Genomic DNA, 21,482 nt, shown 5'->3' with positions numbered 1-21,482 from the left:
AGTCTGGCGTCCCGGGGGCTGTAGATCTGCATGCTAGAGTCTGCCTTTTGACTTTCCTTTTAAAGCAGAAAAAGGAGAGAAGAATGACAAAAGAAGGATTAAACCGATCCCTCCCTGGTCAGCCGGCTCCCAGCGCCCGCTGTCCTGGGAGAGGGGGGCTGCCAGGTCCTTGGGGATCAGCGTCCAGGCCCGGGGCAGGTCACCGCCCCCCACAGCGACCGCGGGACACCAACGCTGGACATTGAGGGGAGGGCTGCTGTTGGCCCGGGAAACGGGAGGAGGCGTGGGCTCGAGACCGGGCTCCCTGCCTCACCTGCCCGCGCTTGGGGAAAGCAGCGGCCTCCTCACCTGTGAAACGTAGAGAACGATACAGCTCGTCCCGCTGCCCCCTCGCGGACCGGGAGCCTTTCCAGCTAGTTCTTCGCAGCGTTTCCTCAGTCTGACCGGCCAGCGGCATGGGTGGCGCCCCGGGGCAGGACCGGCGCCAACCCAGGCCGGGCCTCCTGCTGGTCCCCGTGGAGGGCGGAAACCCACGGGGGGTTCTAGCTGAGAAAATACTCCCAGGCTCATAGAGGCATTTTAGTCCCAACTTGAGGCTCGGAAAGACTCCCCGCCAGCACTGTTTTCTGAAAATCATCAATGAAAGTAGGTTTTTTCCTTATGAGGTAGGGGAAGGAAAAAGGAAGCCCTTATCGCAAGAGCCTCGGGTGAGAAGGCTGGGAGGGGGGCGCCTGAAGTGTGACCCTCCGCGTATCTGTCCTGTCCTCTCTCCGCAGACCCCCTGGCTCCCACGCCGCCCCCTCCGGTAGCAAAAACGCCCAGTGTGCTGGAGGCCTTGAGCCAGCAGAGCAAGCCGACGCAGCCCGGGCTCCCGCCCAGCAAAGCCCCGCCGCCGCCGCTGCCGCCGCAGCTGCCCAGCCGCCTGCCCCAGAAGAGGCCTGCTCCCGGGTAAGGCCACTCCTCTGCGTCCCCCTCGGGCCGGGCGGCCCGGCCGTCCTTGCTTCCCAGGGGCACCAGCCCCGTAACTTCACCTGCTGAGGTTTCTCTGAACGTTTGAAATCTTCCATGTCTCTACTACTGTGACCCCTAAGGTCAGGTGTTACATAACTAAGTGGTTATGCTTCAGGGGTCTAAAAAATAATCAAGAATGTTTAAACTGCAAAAATTTCATACCGATGTACATCTTATGTCCACATGATGAATTTAGATTTCTGTTCAGTACAGACACTGGGATTTGGGGAGTTAAAGTCCTCAAGACACGAGGCCTCTAGGTCATATTTGTTGGTCACTCACAGGATTATCTCGACTACACGGACCCTCTGTAGTGCGGGGCATGTATTTCCTACAAACGAGGACATTCTCCTACGTAAACACAATACATCCAGCAAAATCAGGAAATTAACATGGATGCTACCTTCCAAAACTCAGACTCCAAGTTTATTTAGACACACATGATACCTAAATACCGTCCTTTACTACAGAGGAATCCAGTTCGTGGCTCTCAGTCTGGATCTTTATGGTGGAAAATGGTTCCTTTTTAGTGGAAATGATATTTAGAAGCCAAGATCTGGGTGCTTAGTGTCTTCTTTGCTGTTGGAGTGTCACTGCACTCAGGCAGGCCCTCTGAGTGGTCAGAACTAGGGACACACACACACACGTGTGTGTGTGTGGAGAGCCGTTCGTCCCTTGCTTGTCCCCATCCGCCTCTTCTGCCCCCCATCCCCTCCCATCACATGTCAGGTCCCAGTCGTGTGCCTGGCTCCGTGCAGAGAACTGGAATAGGGTTCCTCTCCCGGCTCATCACAGACACTCTTGTCACTTGTCCTCACTTTGAGAGTTGACAGAACTGGTGTCACACCTTTTGCAGGTGGAAATGCATTTATCCAGGCCCACCCGGCAAGCCTGAGTTAACAGACTGCTGTCTGCCAGCCCTGGGAGCCCCGTACCTGCGTGTCCCTCCCTGTGGTGCTGGGACGTGCCAGGCCCGGGGTTCATGGGGCAGGGGGGTGCTGAGCCATGTCAGTCACAGCGGTTAACAGGCAGCAGGGGTCACAGAGTCCAGAGGCATGGATAACGCGGGCCAGCGGTGCTCGGACAGGTCCTGGCAGAGCCGCCAGGACTCTGGGGTTGATACTGCCCCACCTGACACAGGAGGAGACCCAGGCCGCGCGGGGAGGAGATGGGGCACATCACGGCTAGAGCTGGTTAGTGGTGCCCAGTTTCCAGCCCAGACCCGGGGCATCGGCAGTGGGCTCACATGGGACAGGAGAGCTGCAGGAGGAGCCTGGTTTGGGAATTGGGAACCTTCGATCTAGCACTGCCCTCTGGACCTCTCATTCCTTTTTCCAAGGGAAAAAAAAAAAGGTAGTTGGATGGCAGTTGATGAAATCAGCTCAACCGTTTTCAACTTGAACACAGGTCCTTTAGAAAAGGGAGTGAGGCGGAGTGGTAACGTGCTTTGCAGGCCTTGGGCACCAGTGAATCTATTTTCCCCTTCTTTGTAGGCCTGACAAGTCAAGCCCACTGATCAACAAAGGCCAGCCAAGAGGACCTGGTAATTATTCCATGTGAAACTGGGTTACTTTCTGCTGGGTCTCGGGGGCAAAGTGGAGGGTGTTTCCTGCTGTGGTGAACCCCTGGGTCAGGCCCGCTGTCCTGCCCTGGCAGCCACCCTGCCCTCGCAGAACCTCTGGCGCCCCTGCTCCTGGGCTGCTCTGTCCCATGCCACACATTCCTGTCCCCCTCTGCCGATGGGGACGGGGGTGTGGGGGAGCCCTGGCGGGGTCTGGGAGTCAGTGGAGGAGGTTAGGGCGTCTGCCTCACTCTGTGACACCTGCAGACCGGCACACTCTAGGGAGGTTGCATGGAAGTCACAAGGTTCTTTGGCCTTTAGGGGACTTTCCCTCAACAGTTAGGAAATCTCAGGCAAGTTGCCTTGTGGCTGTGACAGACGGCGTTTATGTCGTTTCTGTCTCATGGTGTTGACTGAGGGGCATATTGTGAAGTCCGTTCATTTTGGCCCTAAAGCAGTGGATCTCTCTGGGACAGAAACTCTGGGTCCTCTGTCCAATGCGGTGGTCACGCAGCCCCCGGCGCCCATGCCCAGGAAGTCACAGGCGGTAAGCGGACGAGCCCCTTCCTTTCTGCCTCTTTGCCCTGGCCAGGAGCGGGTGGGTTATCGTCCAAGGGCTCAGAGGAGACTCTCCCTCTTCCCCTGGTTGGGGTGGGGGAGGCTTCTTCCTGGGTACCTGGTCCTTCGGATCGGAGCAGGATGCAATCCAGAGCCCACAGCCAGTGGGCTGGGCCCTTCGCGGCTCCAGGACAGGCCCCCACGTGCCCACCAGGCACCGGGCCGCCCCGCTCCCTGCTCTTTTCCCTCGGCTGGCCTCCTCCTGGAAGTCCCCCTGCCCCGAGCGCACTGAGCAGCCCATCTTGACACCCGTGGGCTCCCAGGCCTGCGAGCGGCCCTCGGGACCAGTTGGAAGCAAGGTGGCCCAGTTCTCTGCCCTGGAGCAGACGCTTCCCCTCACACTAAGCTGTGAGCCCTCTTCTTGACGCAGACCAAGCTGAAGCCCAAGCGGGTCAAAGCCCTGTACAACTGCGTGGCCGACAATCCTGACGAGCTGACGTTCTCTGAGGGGGACGTGATCGTCGTGGACGGGGAGGAGGACCAGGAGTGGTGGGTGAGTCGGGGCCGGGGGGTCTGTTCCCGGGTGGCGCCCGCTGTGCCCGACGCGCCTCAGCTGCCCTTTCCGTGCACCCACTTGTGAGTGGGGTCCTCCCTCGTCAGGGCGGACAGGCCACGTGGGCTACAGTTTGCAGAGCGCACCTGAGGGTTTGAGATGAGGCCTTGGCTTTCTCGGTAGTGCCTCTGCCCGGCGTTGCAGGCTTGGTGGAGCGGGGCGCAGAGGGAGAGCTGACCCAGAGGGCAGAGACGCTGGGTGTCGGGCTCGTCCTGAAACCAGCTGTGGCATCCGGGTGGGAGCTGGAACTGGATGAGCGTGGCGCTTCCCCTGATGACCCTGAGCGTCCAGCGCCAGCCAAGGTGGTTATGTTGCTAAGCCACAGCCACCTCGCCTGAGAAAGGCCGGTGACAGCACTGTTGCAGCGACGGCACGGCGGCCCCCAGGGAGAGGCGGCTGTCATAAACTGGGCAGTCACACAAACAGCTCCCGCACGCCTGGCAGCGTCTGCCGCCTGGGGGCCGCTAACGGCCCAGCTCTGGGGCTTGAGCTCAGATATCAGATGGGTCATGGTTGCCATCAGGACGTAGCCAGGACTCACGGAGACAGCTCCGCTCTCTCAAGGGCGAGGGGTGTTGATCAGAGTCCCTAGCCAGGCACCCTCCTGGGTGAGCTGTGTGTTCTCTCTCCAGGGCCTTTGTGAGCCAGCTCGGGGCCTGGCACCACCTCTGGCATGGCTGGTTCAGGGGTCTTCTCGTGGCCTCTCCCCTCGAGGGGTTCAAGTGCCTGTGGGTCCAGAGCCCCCTCCTCTGTCAGCCTTGCTCCACGCGGCGCAGTCGACGCCGTGGGCGGCAGAGGGGGCGGCAGCTCCTGGTGCCCCTTGGTGCCCGTCCAGGGCTCTGCCCGCCCGCTGCCCGCATGGCCCTGAGACCTGAGGCAGGTCTGGCCTTCACACTTGTGTACAACCCACCACAAGGATGGGGCTCCAGCCTGACACCAGGCTTAGGCACCTGGAAAACACCTGTTCATTTCAAAAACTGTGGCAAAATCAGAAAGCTATAAAGAAAGTAAATGCTGTCTATAATCTCAGGGCATCCCCCCTCACACACACAAAAATAATAATTTAAATTTTGGTGATTTCGTTTTAGATGTTTATTTAACTACTTAATTTGCATCGTTGAGATCAGACTTGAGGTATAATTTATATAATTTTCCCAGAGGAAAAGTAAATGGATTTACTGAAGTCTTAAATGCTTTGACTACATTTAAATAGGGCCAACTCACATTTGCCACTTTCTGTGACTTGGCAGCGCACAGACTTGACATTCAGTTTCTTCATCCATTTAAAAAAAAAACAAAACCAAAAAGGGAGGTCGGGGTGGTGGTCTGATCCTGTCCTGCCTGCCCCCCGAGACCACCAGGACCGCGGTGGGGCGTGTGTGCAGACACCGACTCCCCTCGCGGATAGGAGTCCCTGCGGGTAGTAGGCCGGCACTATTTGAGACGGGAGTGAAAGGAAAAGCAGTTTAGATGTTGGACCCAAGTAATTCTTTCCCAGAAGAGATTCTTCCAAACACCTTTTTTTTTTTTTTCCTCCAAATGCTGTAATGCCCTTCAAAGTTTCCAACATTTGGAATTTGTGTAACAACATAACCTTTTATTCATTTCAGATCGGCCACATCGATGGCGATCCCAGTCGCAAAGGAGCGTTTCCCGTGTCATTTGTGCACTTTATTGCTGACTAAACTGCTACTGAACAAAACCACTTCTGTTTAACGTTACGTCTCGTCTCATTATTGGTACCAGAGCTCTTGCCAGATAACCTGTTTTATGAATTGTATCGTACGGTAGCCCACTTTCTCTAAGGCCACTGTTCTGCTTTAAAAACTCAAAGGCAATTTATATATATCAGTGAATTGTTTTTATAATTCGTGTTTTTCATGAAACATTGCTATACTTTTATTAGGAAAAACTGAATTTCCTAAAGGTGAACTGAAAAGTTATTTTAACTAAATAATGAAGATTCTGAATCTACAGCATTAGTTGAACCTAAAAATGTTTTGAGTGTGGGAAAGAAACTCGTCCTGTTTTTCTTGGCCCACGTCTGGGGTTGGTGACCTTTAGCACAATTATTCTTTTTAGGAAGCCAGGAAATTGTTGCTTTCAGAGTCCATAGCCAGCCCGCACTTTCTGCATAAAATGCTTCAGTTCACCTTTAAAGACTTTTTTTTCTTTAAAGATACCGTTAAAGATTTCCTTTGAAATCCACCCAATGTTTACTGGAAATGTATACATAAGCGTTGTACTTTCCAGCCCTGGTGTGTGAGGTTGCAACTATCAGTGTATCCTGCATGTGTGTGTAACCTGTTGTGAACAAGCCTACTTGACCCGACTACAGATGGTTTATTATGGCGTATGTCACAGCAGTTAATTCAGCTCCAGATTATATTAACTGCATTCCCTGAACCTGGTTAAAAACTAAGGATGATGGACTGCAGAACCGTTCTTTAAACGAGTGTCTACGCTTTAGGTGTTTGGGATTTGCCTTCCCGGGCCTCCCTCGTCACACAGCTAGAGCACCGTGGTGCAGACCGACCCCCCATATTACCACAGACTTGCTGTTTCCTATCGAGTGTACCACTGCCTTCCCTTTCTAGCCCAAGAGAATGTCCACTCAGTTTAGTGTCTTGTATTTATATAATATACCAACAGGAATGGTAGTTACACTGTCTTGAAATTTAATCTGTCCATTTGTTTGTAATCAAGAGCATATCAGAAACCTGTAGGTCCCAGGTAACAGAAGACTCTCAGACATCCCGGTTTTACTATTGAAGTCCATCGTATCATTCTTAAGCTACTGGGGGTGGGGGGATTAGGTTGTATATGATAAAATCAAAATTCGTTAGTTTAATGAACTTGACTATCATACCTCTCTTTAGTAATTGTGTAAGATTCATGGTAGGTATATTGGAAATTTTGGCACTCTTAGAGAATAAATAGGCATATGATGACCACTTAGATTTTTACCCAAAGCGAAGGAGTAAATTTAAGAAGAGGCTTGGAAAGCAAGGAGACGATGCTGTTAGTGCATTTGTTACGATGGTACATTTGATTGAAGCAGCCTGTCCTTATTATGCAAGACTCTTGTAAGTATAGAGCTTTTTTTTTTTTAAATTGCATTGTATTTTTTCATTGTTATTATAAAGGGAGACAGAATAAACTGGAATGTTTTATGATGTTGTATGGCAATTTGCCTTTCAAAGTTCTGGGGGAAAATGTGTTAGATCTGTAATTAAAGTCTTTTTAAAAAGCACTACATCTGTTTTCACTAATTGTTAATTTCTGTTTTTGAACCCTTCATTTAGTTAATTCTCTCATAGATTTAAGAAAGTAAACAGATGTTTTGCACAGTGCACTTCATATGTATATTTTAATACAACGCTCCCACATCTGTATCTTATAATCAGCCTTTTGACTACTTGGTGCCAGCTGTATAAGGAATTAAAGTTGACTCCTATCAACATTTGAACACCAGTCCCAAACTAATATATCAGGTTCACTGGTACATAAATATCTAGGAAATATTTTTCCAGTCTACAATCTGGTGGTGCTGTTGTGCAGTAATTAACACTACTCTTGCCAGAGGAGAAATTATATTAACTTCCCTACTAATATCCTTTCCTAGTTATTTGCTCTTTGCAAATTAAAAAAAAAAGCAACTGAGAGAAAGGAAAACATTGTAGATATCTATTTATATTTAAAGTTTACATGTCATGAACTTAGCTGCAGGATTCTGGCATTTGGCATGCCATTCTCCATCAGATCTGACTTCTAGGGATGGCGACTCAGAAATCTGTCCACAGACTAATGGTTACTGTGTGATCTGTGAAGGGGTGGGCGGGTACCACGGTCCACAGTGTGGATACTGTCTGAGATGTATGATATTCAGTTCATTCACTTGATTACTTCGGTCTAGTTGCAGCGCAACTGTATATATTGTATAACCTAAATCAGTTCTTATTTTCATTGTCCTATAATTAGAGCATGTTTAATAAGTCTACTCTTCTTGTTAGCTAGTCCTTTGACTGGAAAAAAATAAAATACTTTTAAATGGACATGGTGTTTTTCATGTTTTTAATCTTTAGTAAAGCACTATATATAAAAACAGTCCTTTAAAAAATACACTAGCCTACTGAACATGAGATTCTTTACAGTGTGTGACTTTTAACATGAGCAGTAATCTTTGAAGGTTTTACTACTTCTAATTACCCCCAAGATGATTATTGTGGTTTACCAGCATGTCATCCTGACAGTACACTTTTTAAGTTTTCCTCTTTGTGACTTGAGCTGGCAGTGTCACCGTTTGAAACCAGCGTGTCCCAGCCAGTGCTGCAGGACAGACGGCCTTGGTCGTCCTCAGAAAGTTCTCCATGTTCATTCATCACCGAGGGCACTTCTGCGACACATAAAGGTTATTAAGCTCATTTGTGTTTAAAAGCGACAAGTGACGTTGCTCTTTTAGTCCTAGTAGGTAGGTAACTTCATTGAGAGTTAACTCGCTGTTAAATAAGACACATTTTAATAGAAAAACAAACGACTGATATTTTATATATTGCGTTTCTTCAGAAAATCTAGAGCAAAGGATCGCTCATATTTCCAAAATAGTTCAACACCACCGCAGATTGAAAACAGAACTATTGAGAAAACAGATGAACTTGCACATGAAGTCTACTTCGCCTTGATTGCAGAATTCAGGGTTTCTCAGATGTCAATACAGAGTCAAATGCAGTGGATAAAACTTTGCAGATTGCTTGTGCCTGTTCCTACGTTAAGTGAAAAGATACAGTAAGAGTTCATAAATCTCTTCCCAAAGTAAACGTGACCCTCCTAACGCCTCTCCTGAACCTACACGTCACCAGGTTTGGAAAGCCCCGGACCTGGCCTGCCTGCGTCACCGTGTTCCTCTGCCCCTGCAGGAAGTGCACGCGGTGGTAACACAGGACCCCGTGGCCTTGGGAGGGACCCTCACGAGTCAGAACAACAAGGTACGGAAAGGCGTGGCTCTGCCCTGGAGGACACACCGCTTTCCCTCACCAGCTTTACATCTGCTCCCGGCCTAACAGCTCACAGCCTGCAGGAGGTCCGGCCCGGCTGACCTGGGGCCTGATTGATATACTCATTTCTCTTGTTACGCCAGGTGTTTGCTAGGCACGTGGCGGAGAACATCTCTTCAGCCTTTGAGAAGACTAAACAGCCTCTGGTTTTGCCACTTTGTTTGATGAATTATTAGACTAATGACCAAGGAGACTGAGAACCTCACCAGGCTGTGGCACTGGTAAACCCACAGGTTGTATTCTTCATTGCTCGCATCTGTGGTCTTCAGAGCCAATAAGCTTTTTCCTGCCCCCAGACCATCATCGTAACACACCATCCGGATGATTAAATACAGAGCATGCCGATGCAAAACATCCTGCAGAAATCAGGGAAGAGAAAGACCATGCTATTTTACATGTTTCTCCATTCTTATAATGCATTTTCCTGTGCAGGATTTATCATGAGGTTTTAAACTGAGCATATCCATATCCATGGATCGGGCAGAAAGTAGTTTCACAGATTTTTCACCCAAAGGGACATTCTAGGATGATCAGTAATGGGCCAATTTGCCTTTAGGATCATACCTTCCTACTTAAGTTCTAGGAAGATGGAGTGAGATGATCTAAGTTCACGATCCCATCCTCTTTGCCCAGCTTCCAAGCTGATGCCTGCTCTGAATTGGCATGGGGTCCTAAGCTGAAATTGCATTAGGGGACCAGCCGGGGGACGGGAGGGGATTGGCTTGGGCCCTACACACACAGAAGCAAAAGCCCCTATTCACTTACCCTAGGAAATTGGTCAGTTTTAAGACCAGGTGCCAGAAATGTTTACAAACCAACCACTCTGCAAACAGAAGCAGACCTAACTACAAGAGGGCCCTTCCCGGCCTGAACTCCCCAACACCTAAAACACATTTCCCCCTTAATTAAGTTACTTACATACTGATCTGACGTGGATACTTTTATACCATACTTGGAAACTCCCATAATAAATTCTTCCTCCAGAGGAACAAAAGGCAACTTTCCATCTTGCTTTAAAGTAAAAATAAATTACATAATATACATTTTAAAAAATTATGTTTCATTCCTAATTCTGATTAGTCAATTTTAGCATCTGGCCATCACAAACCCAAACCCTTTAAAGAATGTGGGGCATACAACAGCCCAGCAGGAATTTCTCTCCAAAGAGGCAGAAGAAATATCCCCCCACCTGTTTTACAGTCTGCAAATTTGACCAGAACTCAGATCCATGTACCCCGTGCTTACTGTTAACCCCAGTTACAAACGGATACTCCTCACAGATCCCAGCGAGGCTTAAATATTTACATTAGAAACATTAAGGCCCTTTACTCAAAGTTTACACTCATGTCAGCACATTAAATGATAGGTAACATGCCACAAGAGCCATTTTTTTCAGCCGCTTAACATCTGACCCGGGGGTTGGATACGTCTGCTATTCCCAGCGCCCCAGGGCTTTGGACAAGTAAACGCTGCTTGAAGAATGGTTACCCGGCTCTCAAAAATATCAGTATTTTGAGCTATTCAGAAACAAGTAAAACAGCAGATAATGCCTGATGGTTTCCCTAGCAGATGGTCCAGTTTTACCTGTTAAGTAACGCCTAACTTGCCTTCTCTAAAATAAATATGATATTGCTGGCAATCAGTAGATATTCCATACGGTCGGTGTTTCTGTGGAACCATTTGCCTACACTAAAGAGGTTATGGTAAATGAGCCACGTCCACCGACCTTAATTCTTGGGTCCTCACATGCAAGAGCGAACTCTTGCCAATCATTTCTCACAGCAGGTTAAATCAATTCCGAGAACCAACAGATGGGAGAATAGCAATGCTATCGTCAAATAATGGAATTCTGATAAGCCCCATTTCTAGTGATGTGAGAAATTGAGCAGTCCTTGTCAGAATGAAAATCCTAGTGTACTTTTGGGAGAAAACATTATTAGCAATCTTTCAGTAGAATACTTTACTTAGATTAGTTGCTGCTTGCACGTTGGAATGACTTTATATTAAATGGCAGATTAGATCAGCTGATTTCCCCTGAGACACCGGAGACTTCCTTCACTTTCATGAGGACATGAAACAGTGTATTTAAGGATCCCATCTCCATGAGTGAAGAGACTATATACTCTTAACAGTAACCAGCACTCTATACATTGATAAGGGACTCTTCCCATTGCAGTAATATCCCTTTGTTAATGAACACAAAGACAAGCATCTTCTAGAAACTTGGGAAGCAAGTTACTAACTGTTGACACCATTAAGTCTGGCTCATCTACTCCCATCTCTGGCAAGGGTACGGACCTGACAATACTTTAGGCACAAACCTCACACCTTGATCTGTCTTAATTTTCACACTAAATTTTCCTTCGTGGTGATTTATTTTTTTATCTTCTTGACCAGGATATATTTTTGAAACTTACCTCAGTTCTTGTTGGAAACAGGGTATGAATAAATAGATACGGTAGGTCAACACCACTATGAATTAGATTATTCAAAGAGCTGAACCTAGTTCAACGGAGATACAGTAAGACTTGCCAGACTGTTTTAGAGATAAGCTTGTGGTGTGTACCTAGCCACCGTACTCGGCTCCCCATTTAAACAGTCAGCCCCAGAAAAAGTGAAAAGCACCTGTGTGAAGGGAGGGACTGTGTCCCTGTGTTCCTCTTCCACTTGGTATCCAAGGTGCCCTGTACCTCCTCTGACCCCAGCGCTCAGTAACAACGTAACAGCGATAAAAGCACGGCTTCAGGAGAAGCAGTGAGGAGACCTGGAAGAGTGTTGTCTTTCTCCAAAGCCATGAGTTCACTCTGGAATCTGAGAAAATTGAACTTTTTTTTTACCTGGGCAACATCTATATAATTTATCAGGTCTAGTGGCCCTTCGAGACTTTTTCCCTCGGAGAGTTTCAGTTTCTCAATGGCACCAACATATTTTATTCGAAATTCTGCACAGGTATCTGAATTACTGTTGCTTTGACCTAAAGGTGAAAAGAAAAATTGTAAGAGTAAGACTTCAAAAGAAATAGCTGCATTACAGGGTATCCTCAACCTCTCCCCAGCCAGGAAACAGATGGTGTCATCAGAAGTTAACCTTTAATAAAAATTTAAAAATTTTAAATGCAAACTTTTTGATGTCATGGGAAAGAATTAAAAATTTCACTAACCTTTTCCTCAGTGACTCACAATGTACTAAATATATAAAAATCTCAAAAGGAATAAATTATTACTATGCTTCATTTCTTCTTCAGAAAGAAGAAAACTAAATTGTCAACTTGACAATGGCTGAGTACCTTTGTAATGCATATGACATTTAATTATTTTTTGGTTTCTTCTCCCTTTTTACCTTTCACTTTTAGCTTTCTTTCCTGATTCAGGAAACCTGATCTACCTCTCCCATTCAGTCAGAAAAGACCAGAAATTTTTTTTTCAATGTAGATGGAATAATGCCAGACAGGAAGTCTCTTACAAAACAGATGGTAACAGGTGAAGAACTGTGTGTGCCGTAAAAATCCAGCCAGTACAAAAGTACCACAAAGGATTTTACAACGTCTGCAATAGTAAAGGAATACTCTGTGGTCACTTTTATTAGATTATGTGTATGTAATAAAAAGATGCCCATGTTTTTAATGTTTTAAAGCATCTGGAAGTAAAGACAATAGACCTTATGCTACTATATTCCCTTTTACGTCTTCTCTCCCACTCCTACCACCTTTTATGGATTGAGTCGCCTATGATCCCGAAAGGAAAAGTGGAAGGATTTTATACAAGAAAATGAATGTAGTAGGTTTCCAATTAGACACCGGCTAGCAGGTGGGTCAAAACCACCTTTTGATTTCTGAGGAGCTGCTCCTCTGGGGAGGCTGCATCAATGTTTTCAAGGGCCTGTGACAGATGCTCCCCTCACGACCACATGCTCCTGGTGTTAACTTTTTTAAATCAGCAGGACGTTGTCTTACCCCCCACGAAGAATGTAATTGCAAAATCATTCACCATCGGCCAGCCCATTTCTTACAAAGCCGTTTTGACACTCCTAAACTGCCACCACGACGTTTTCCACAAGTTTTTGCTCCATGACCATTAAGAGCAGTTTGCTCCAAGGCAGCGGCTTTCACACCCACCTCAACCCACGTTCCACCAGATCTGGGACCATTTCTGGCAGAGCAGAGGAAGAAAACCCCAAATACTCAAGGACTCCTTGTGCTACTCTGGCAAAACTGCACAAGCATCAGTTAGCAGCCTTTGCCCAAATGATCCGCCCTCCATACCTGAGCTCTTGGTGGAATCGGTATCGAGGCTCGCCACGGTGCTGGATCGAGAAAGCCCCCCAAGGCTGGAGTCTACAGACTGAGAAATAACCAACAGAAAAATTGTAAACGCAATTAGAAGCACTATCTTCTCTCAAGTTCTCTACCAAATGTTCAAATGACTTATTATAGTTGAATTAACACATATAAAATCAGGTCAATTATTCAGGTAGATCGACTGTGACAGATTTTTCTAAAGACAAATTCCTTAGCAAACTTCCAAAAAAAAAGTCCCAACTGCTCTTCCCATCACACAATATTGGATAAACATGAGGTCAACACTCCCAGTTTAAATCAGAGCCACTACCTGTATCTCCTTATAAGATACCTGATATTTATGTCATATGTGAAAACCTACACCTTGCCTTTGTAATATTTCCAAAGAACCCCAAAAGAACCCTGTGCAGAAAGCAGGCAGGGAGTTAATATTATCCTGTTTTGTAAATGAGCAGAGAGATACAGAGAGGTGAAGTGATTTACCCAAGGTTACATCTAGTAAACACCCCAGATCTCTAATCTATGTCTCCTAATTCTCACCCCAGCATCTGCAATGACTCCAACTACTACCTGGCCTACAACAGGTAAACACAGGCCGACTGGCGGACCAGAGCATAACTGCAATGTGAATTACAAAGAAAAACCAACAAATCCGTTAAGCAAAATTCAAAGAATCATACATGTTAATATAGTTTGTTCTACAGCATCATACTCTCATTTTTTAGAAATAACAGTAAAAACTTTTGATTAAACAAATCACTTATTGGGAATTCTCTGGCGGTCCAGTGGTTTGAACTTGACACTTTTACTGACGGGGCCCAGATTCAATCCCCGGTCGGGGTACTAAGATCCCGCAAGCTGCACAGCTCGACCAAAAAAGAAAAAAAAAAAAAAATCACTTTTTTACACTTCAAATCAAAATTAAATTTTAAAAGTACACTCAAATTTTTAGACGTTTAAGAAGTGAATCAAAAAATGTATCAAGCCTTATTTCTTCCCTTTCTTAATAATGGCACTTCTTGGGATATAAAATAAGAGCAGAGCTGTATGCACGCAGAAGTTCCACATCAATTTGTGTGGCACTGACAAACTGGAAAAAAACCCTAAATATTCAAAGGGTGAGGGAAGGGGGGTTGGAATTAAGATGCCGTTACAAAGTCAGGCTGGCTTCTGGGAAGTGTGCAACAGAGTGAGGTTCTGTGCGTCAAATTACCCCCCCGCACAGGAAAACCTAACAGGTTGTCAGAACCTAACAACCCTCAGAACAGAAGAACAGGAAGGGAGAAACTGGCCCATTTTTCTGAGGTTCCAAATTATAACGGCAGAAGCTTACATCATCCTAGAACACAAATCTGAGTCACAGCACCCTGCTTAGGAACCGCACGAGGCTCGCCATCACTTCGGGGTAAGACCTCCCTCCGGGCCCGCGGCCCTCCTGCACCTCTCTGGCCCTGCCTCCGCCACCTGCCCGGGGCAGCTGGTCCTTCAGGAATCAGAAACCGCGCTCTGGTCCTACTCTGCGAGCCGCAGGTCAGTACGTCTCCCTTTATCCACTTTCTGATCTAGAAAACAGGAAGCTGGGCCTGATTCCCAGGCTGAGGTCCTCACACTTAGGTAACAGCGGGGTGGGTCTCAGCTAGCTTCAGGAGTTCCGAAACCTGACAGGAAAACGGTCAATTTTCCCATTTAAGACCGCACAGGACTCCTAAAATGTCAGGTTTTGGTGCTTTGGGCTATGTGCTGACAGCTCAGTGACAACACCGCTCCCCTCGCCTGCTGGAAACTCCCGAAGGGCAGTGGTGCGTGTGTCCGTCCCTGAGCGTGGCCGTCGTCACCCAGGGCGCTGCCCACAGGCTGGTGAGAGGCGCCCTGGAGGTGGGCACCCGTGCGTGTGGGCCGAGGGCTCCTCTCCTGCCCCACCCAGTCCTGGCACTGGGCACCGAGAGCTCACACGGGTGGAGAATGACTTAGAAAGGCTCTCCAGTCCTAGTCCAGTGGACCCAGTGGACCAGGACTTGGGACTCGAAGGGCCCCGCACACTCAAATCAGGGCATTTGCCTCACTGTCCAACTAACTCACCGTGACAAAACAGAATTATAATTTGCACACACACCTCAAACCCTAGAATTCAAGACATCCAGCTCCCTGATTGCCTGCAATTCCTGTCATATAAACAATTTAAAAATCAGCGTTTCAATGAGACCATTCCTAAGTCCTGACCCCTCTAGGTTAGCGGAGTTAAGAACTCCAGAAAATCTACCAAAACAAAATAAAATTAAATCGAGCGCACAAATGTGTCTCGAGTGCAAAACAATGAATGCGAAAACCTCTAGTTTGAAGAACATCAGCAGGTCTGCCGGGGTTAGTACCCTTCACGCAGCATCGGTCAGAAGAAACAAAATTCTCACCACTTAATGACTGCGGCCTCCACGCCATCACCCCTACCTTGCTCTTAGTACTGATTTCACTACTCTGGGAGCTGCTACTGCTGTGTCGCTTTTTCCCTTTCCGAAACATCTTCCACCATAGCTCGATCCAGAGGCACGCCCCCTGGAAGAACAAGCGTTGGTTAGATACATTGAGAAAAGCAACTTTAAATCCCTTTACACATAATAGGAATAAAAATAAATAAAAACCATCAATTCCTCCCAGTTCCATGGCGTATTCCTTTTACTTAAAACATAAATATTTTCCATTGACCACAAGATGTGGGTATTAGTCTTTTTCATTCTTATTCTCTTTTTGAATCACAAAATTCGAACCCAATAAACCAAAAAGGTAGGAACCTTCTTGTCATCTCTGGAGGTGTGAAAAGCACTGTTCAGAAGTAACATCTAGTTCTCAATATATTCAAGTGTCTTCCTTCTCTTTAATCAAGTCAAGACGTTAGTAAAATATGTGACACATCAGTTTATCAACCAAGTCACTGTCTCTGGTTCCTGTTCTGTAAATGGCAGGGCTAAGAACTGAAGGCGCTGATACATCTCGGAAACGTGCATTTTTCTTAAAGTCTCCAACTATCTTTAAGTAAAGGCAGACATGAAAACACTGCCAGGTGCTACCTCTCCTCTCGTTCCAGTAGGGCCAGGGAAGGAGGTGACCTTACGTTTCCCAGAGTCAGGCTTATGTATCTCTTTTTAAAAGTTTTCGATTTCTCCTTGCACATTTCACAGGAGCACATATATTATACTTGGAAAATTACAAACTAGCCTGCATAATGTTTTATAGTTCAAGTACTTCTAAACACACTGTCTCACTTTATCCTCACAGCAACCTGGTGACACAGATGTTCTCTGAGGGTCTGTGCTGGAGCTCTAGGCCCCCCGCCAGGGGGCTTACAGAAGATAGCTTAGAATCTGCATTCTGTAGACAAGGGAACTGTGACCCATCTTTCAGGAGGATTTATGAATACGAGAACCTAACAAATGCTTCCTAAAGGTTGGTTCTACAGAGGGAACAAGGGAACCTGCTCACTACAGAATCCAACACTATCTTATCGTCTTCAAACGTTCAACAGACAGCAGTCTGCACAGATAGCTTCCTTTCATTCCGACATGGTCAATTCTTGTCAGAAAAACAAGGGGTCTGAGGAAGGAAGAGAATGAGTAGACCACGGGCTGGTCAATGCACGCCCCGCTCCAACACACAGTTTCTCCCATTGAATGTGGAGGGCCCCCCGCCAAGTCCACTCACTACCATCTGACCTTAGGCCACTGACCCAAAACTTGACTCCTGAGCCCAAGCTTTTAAATCAGCCCCATCAGCCAACTTGTTTCTATATTTCTGCTTCATTTGTGGAGTAACGAGAACGTGTGATTCATTCATTCGTTCCTGAGTAGCCAGTGAGCACCTACCAGGTGCTGGGGATACACCAGTGAACAAGACAGAAAAAGCCCCTGACCTCAGGGAGCTCACTTTTAGAGGGAGTAGACAGACCAACAGGAAAACCAAATACAAAACACATTATTTGGAAACAATCATTGCGACGAGGGGAACTAAAGCAACTTAAGGAGATAGTGATCAAAGGAAGGGGGGACGATTTTAGACAGAAAAAGATGTTCTGAGGGAAGCGGGAGTTAAGCCCCGAGGGAAGGGGGGGCAGCCGTGAACGTGGAGGAGCAGCGCCCAGAGTGGAGGGCACAGCAAGCGCCGAGGTCCTGAGGGACGTCCTCTGGCGCACAGACCGGTGAGAGGCCAATATGACTGAGAATAGGAGGAGGAGGGAGAGTGGCAGGAGGGAAAGAGCCACAGGAGACCTTGCAGGCCACAGCGAAAGCTGAGGTTCTGTTCTGGGTTTCACAGGAAGACTCAGAGGGTTTTAAAAAAGCAGTCAGGTGATATGGTCAGATTTCTGTTTTAGAAAGATGACTGGCTGCTGGGTAGGGAACTAGTTGCACAGGATAAGAGTAAAAAGAGGGGGCCTACTTAGAAGGCTTCCGTGGATAATTCGTTGCAAACGATAGCCCTGCCATCACAGGATACTTCTCAGTTAGAAAGAGAAGGCAAGAGGGCCTTACTCCAAAGTCTGCACAAAACTGGGTTAACCTGGCAGCAGAAAATACCATAATCTGATGGGCTAGAACGTCGGTGTATAGCATATTTAAGCACATTATATTTTAAGTATATATAAGTACTATATATATATATATATATATATATATATATAAAACAATTTTAAATATGATTTTTTAAAATTTGATAGTATTGTTATGAAATCCTGAAGCATCTCTTCAAACCCCTGGAATACTAGAACGATTCGAAAATCACTACATAATAAGGCCTTTGCAACTCCTTAAGACTTTCTTTCCATCATCAATCTAGGAGCTGAAGGGGAAATGCATTTATGAAAACCTTTGACATCTGGCACTATTTTGATGCATGCTCTTAATTAAGCAAATCATTCTTTTTTTTTTTTTTTTTTTTTTTTTTTTTTTTTTTTTTGCGGTAGGCGGGCCTCTCACTGTTGTGGCCTCTCCCCTTGCAGAGCACAGGCTCCGGACGCGCAGGCTCAGCAGCCATGGCTCACGGGCCTAGCCGCTCTGCGGCATGTGGGATCTTCCCAGACCGGGGCACGAACCCGTGTCCCCTGCATCGGCAGGCGGACTCTCAACCACTGCGCCACCAGGGAAGCCCCAGCAAATCATTCTTGTCTAAATTATTCGTGCATAAAAATGAGACCGAAGATACTGTCACTTGGATGTTCCACAGACTCATCAAAGGCCAAAAGGCCTAAAGCAGAACCCATCCCCTTTCCCTCCACAGCTGCCCCTCTCCTCTCCCTTTCAGTAAATTCCATTATTTCTGGTAGAAACCAGGAAATCACCGACTCCTCTCTGTCCTCCAGCCCTCATATCCAGCCAAGTCCAAGATGCACTGATTACACCACTTGAAGAGTTCCCTCATCCATGTCTCTAAACAGGGCCTGCATCATCCTAGACTATGGCTACATAGAAATACTTTTTCATTATGTGATGAAAGCAATGGACCCTTAACCCATAAAAATGCACAAAGTTTGGAATGCAATTTGAGGAATTCACAAGCCATCAGGAGATATTTCAAGGGTGAGGGACCTTGTCCTGAGACAGGCTAGGACCTGGGACCCTTTGCTGCAGTGATTGCAAGTGGACAAATGTCTTCTCGAGTAACAGATACAAAGAAACTATAAAGGAACTAAAAATAACTGCGTGCATGCACGTGCAGTTGGGGCAAATTATGGACAAGACACAAAAAAGGCCAAAAACCCAACTGCCACTTCTGAAGAGCAGAGAGCCAAAGCAGGGTCCTGCGCGCGCCCCCTGTGCTCAACACCGCCCGGGGGTGGGCGAAACACCTCAGCCGCCCCTCCGCCCGACCCCTGGACACACCCCTACCCTCACCCCATGTAAGGGACGAGCTCGCCCCCCACCGCTCGGGCCCCTTTTGGCGGGGGCGGGGGGGCGGGTAGCGAGCAAGGGAACCTGTTACTTGTTTTCGCTCCCCTCCTGCAGCTGCAGGAGCCCCAGTCAAGCCCTGCCTGAATTTCTGGACTGGCCTCTTATCCATTTCTACTGATTGGGGAGGCCAAGAACCCTGGTCGGTATCAGTCCCAGCTGGACTCCTTGCCGCTTCAATTCTGTCACCAAGCTCCAGCTGAAATGATTTCTTTAAAACTCAAGTCAGATGCCATTTAACCTGCTTAAAATCTTTTGTTGGCTCCTCAAAGTTAGAGACTGAAGTCAGGCTCTTTGCCAGGACACGCAAGGTCCTCCATGACCGGGCTCGTGTGGACCTCTAGTCTTATCATCCACAACCAGTCTCACACTCAATTAATCTGTAAGGAATGCAAACTGGCTTGCGGTTCTCAGCATGCACTCAGCTCCCTGTTTCCACGCTTTGCTCCTGCCATTCCCTCTGCCTAGAATGCCCTTCCACCTTCTATTTATTTGGCTAACCGGTCACCTTCCAAGACTCAGTTCAGCCTTCTGTTCTAGAAAGCCTCCAGGTTGGGCTACGGGATGGGTATTCCACAGCTTGAGTTTATACCTTGATCTCAGCATTAGTCGGCTACTGTCTACTTGTAACTATCTCACTCAGAACTGTGAGCTCATCAAACACCAGGGCTAGGTCAGCTCTGCATATCCGATGCCTGCTACAGCCTGGCAGAGGCCATGCTTAATGAACCGGAGAACCTTCTTGTGAGATAACATCCAGATGACAACTCCCACGTCCTGAGCACCTACCATCTGCCACCCAGCTAGGTGATATGTTTTATACACTCACACACACACACACACACCCTTATGCCATCTGTGTATACCTCTGACCCTCTCCACTGACCAGCAAGGTTGCAGTATCACAGCCCCTTTCCAATGAGGCAGCAAAGCGCAAAGTTGATGAAGCAGCTTGCCCAAGGCCACCAGGCTGGTAATGCATGGGGCCAAGTTTGGAACCTTGGTAGAGTTGGCTCCAAAGCTCTTTCCAGACCCCGCCCAGCTCCTGTCGGGAGCGCCTGCCACGTGCCGGTGCTCAGTAAACAAAACAGACGCAACCCCGGCCCCGAGCTGCGGGGAAACAGCCACGACGCGTGGAGGAACCAACAGGATCCCGCACAAAAAGTGAACGCTCTCCATCGCCCCTCAAATCAGAGCCTGACGTGAGGAACGTGGGGAGCAGCCCCGCGGATGCTCTCACTCCATCACCCTTCCGACTGGACCCAGACACACGCCACACGCCACACCCGTCGTCACCGGAGCTGCAGTCCTACCCCAGACAGGAATCTGCATCGGAGCACTGCCTCCCCCCGCAGGCCCGGGCCCGCTCCTCGGCTCCCACCGCCGGCCCCGCGCCGCCTCGGGGCCTGGGTCCCCCACCCAGGGAAGGCGGGTCCCGGTGGAGACCGCGGCCCCCGCGGCCCCACCCATCCGCCCCGCCGCGGGCCTCCCCGTCGGCGCTGCCCTCGGGACCCGCGTTCCCGGCCAGGCTCAGCCCGAGCGCGGCGAGGGCCGGGCCTCACCTCAACGCCGACTGCGGCCGGGGTCAGACACCCACAACCTGGACAGCCAGAGCCGCGGCAGCCACTCCGGGTAAAAGCCCCAGGGCCCGCTTTTCAAGCCCCGTGGCACCGCCCGCCGGACCCCGCCTCCCAAGCCTCGCGCAGGCGCAGCCCTGACCCCGCCCCCGGTGCCCGGACCGACCCCTTGTTCTACGACCGGAAGTCAGAGGGAGGAGCCTAGTCTGGCGGACGCCCGGGCGCCGGAAGTTGTGCTCTCGGTGGACGGCGACCTTCCTTCTGGGTTCCCTGTGGCTGCTCTTCCAATTTAGAAAGCCTCCCGCAACCTGTTCCTCGTCCCCGTTTGCAGATGTCTGCGATTCCCGCAGAGGAGAGTGACCAGCTGCTGATTCGACCCCTGTAAGGGACCAGCGAGAGGGAAGGAAGCCACGGGTTGTGAGGCGAGGAGGGTACCCGGGTGGTTGGGCTCCTCAGTCGGCCGCAGGCGGCGCGCCTCTGCAGTCGGCCCTTGGTCCCTTGGTCCGCAGTTGCGGGCCAGGCCTTCGGATGCAGGGCTTTGGAGAACTGTGGATCGGAAGGGGCCTGCTCGGTTTCATGGGATTTTGCTTTTTCCAAGGGAGGAGAGTATGTGGAGTTGGGGGGCGGGGAAAGAAGGTCTGTGGGGCCGCTGGGCGCTTTCTTGTTCGCCAAAGAGTGACAAGCTCTGAGGGAACCGGTGACGCCGAGGATGGCAGGATGAGAGGAGGACCTGGATAAGGCTGTGGCAGTGCGAGGAAGAACTAACCTGCTACCTCCAGAACTTGGTATTTGCCAAGATGGGAAAGGAAGTAAATTTGGGACTCGCTGTGAGCTCCGTTCAGAGCTCCAACTCTGGGAGAGTAAGGAGGGCAGAAAGTGGG

General features: G+C 48.5%; 3 protein-coding genes across 8 annotated transcripts in view; 2 read left to right on the top strand and 1 right to left on the bottom strand.

The window, feature by feature from the left end:
* Positions 1-6,916, top strand: part of ASAP2 (ArfGAP with SH3 domain, ankyrin repeat and PH domain 2) — a 157,564-nt gene extending 150,648 nt beyond the window's left edge. For 2 of the 4 annotated variants that reach the window (XM_081253973.1, XM_081253975.1), the window contains 5 exons: positions 777-948; positions 2,505-2,554; positions 3,049-3,119; positions 3,561-3,683; positions 5,354-6,916. In XM_081253973.1, coding sequence (XP_081110099.1) covers positions 777-948; positions 2,505-2,554; positions 3,049-3,119; positions 3,561-3,683; positions 5,354-5,428 — 491 coding nt within the window. In that variant the 3' untranslated portion in view covers positions 5,429-6,916. Of the gene's footprint in view, positions 1-776; positions 949-2,504; positions 2,555-3,027; positions 3,120-3,560; positions 3,684-5,353 lie in introns of all 4 variants that reach the window. The other 2 variants (XM_081253972.1, XM_081253974.1) reach the window with 1 other exon arrangement.
* An 887-nt stretch (positions 6,917-7,803) lies between these two features.
* ITGB1BP1 (integrin subunit beta 1 binding protein 1) lies at positions 7,804-20,733 on the bottom strand. Of its 3 annotated transcripts, none has more exons than XM_081253979.1 (7): positions 20,587-20,733; positions 15,540-15,644; positions 13,059-13,137; positions 11,635-11,771; positions 9,716-9,808; positions 9,004-9,153; positions 7,804-8,139 (listed from the first exon to the last, which is right to left on the bottom strand). In XM_081253979.1, the coding sequence occupies exons 2-7, from the start codon at positions 15,609-15,611 to the stop codon at positions 8,125-8,127; spliced, it is 546 nt and encodes a 181-aa protein (XP_081110105.1). In that variant the 5' UTR covers positions 15,612-15,644; positions 20,587-20,733; the 3' UTR covers positions 7,804-8,124. The 3 variants fall into 3 exon arrangements, with proteins under 3 accessions (XP_081110105.1, XP_081110103.1, XP_081110104.1); XM_081253977.1 differs by lacking the exon at positions 7,804-8,139 and adding an exon at positions 8,240-8,506 and having other exon boundaries at positions 20,587-20,731; XM_081253978.1 differs by lacking the exons at positions 7,804-8,139; positions 20,587-20,733 and adding exons at positions 8,240-8,506; positions 20,338-20,460.
* Positions 20,734-20,804: 71 nt separating this feature from the next.
* The window catches only part of CPSF3 (cleavage and polyadenylation specific factor 3), a 42,880-nt gene continuing 42,202 nt past the window's right edge, over positions 20,805-21,482 (top strand). The window contains exon 1 of the mRNA XM_081253976.1: positions 20,805-20,982. Within this exon, the coding sequence (XP_081110102.1) occupies positions 20,933-20,982 (50 nt within the window). The 5' untranslated portion in view covers positions 20,805-20,932. The remainder of the gene's footprint in view (positions 20,983-21,482) is intronic.

This window comes from Mesoplodon bidens (assembly GCF_964165515.1).
Source record: "Mesoplodon bidens genome assembly, chromosome: 14".
NCBI lineage: Eukaryota > Metazoa > Chordata > Mammalia > Artiodactyla > Ziphiidae > Mesoplodon > Mesoplodon bidens.
Note: the sequence above shows the minus strand (reverse complement) of the source record. Positions and strands in the feature narration are given on the sequence as shown.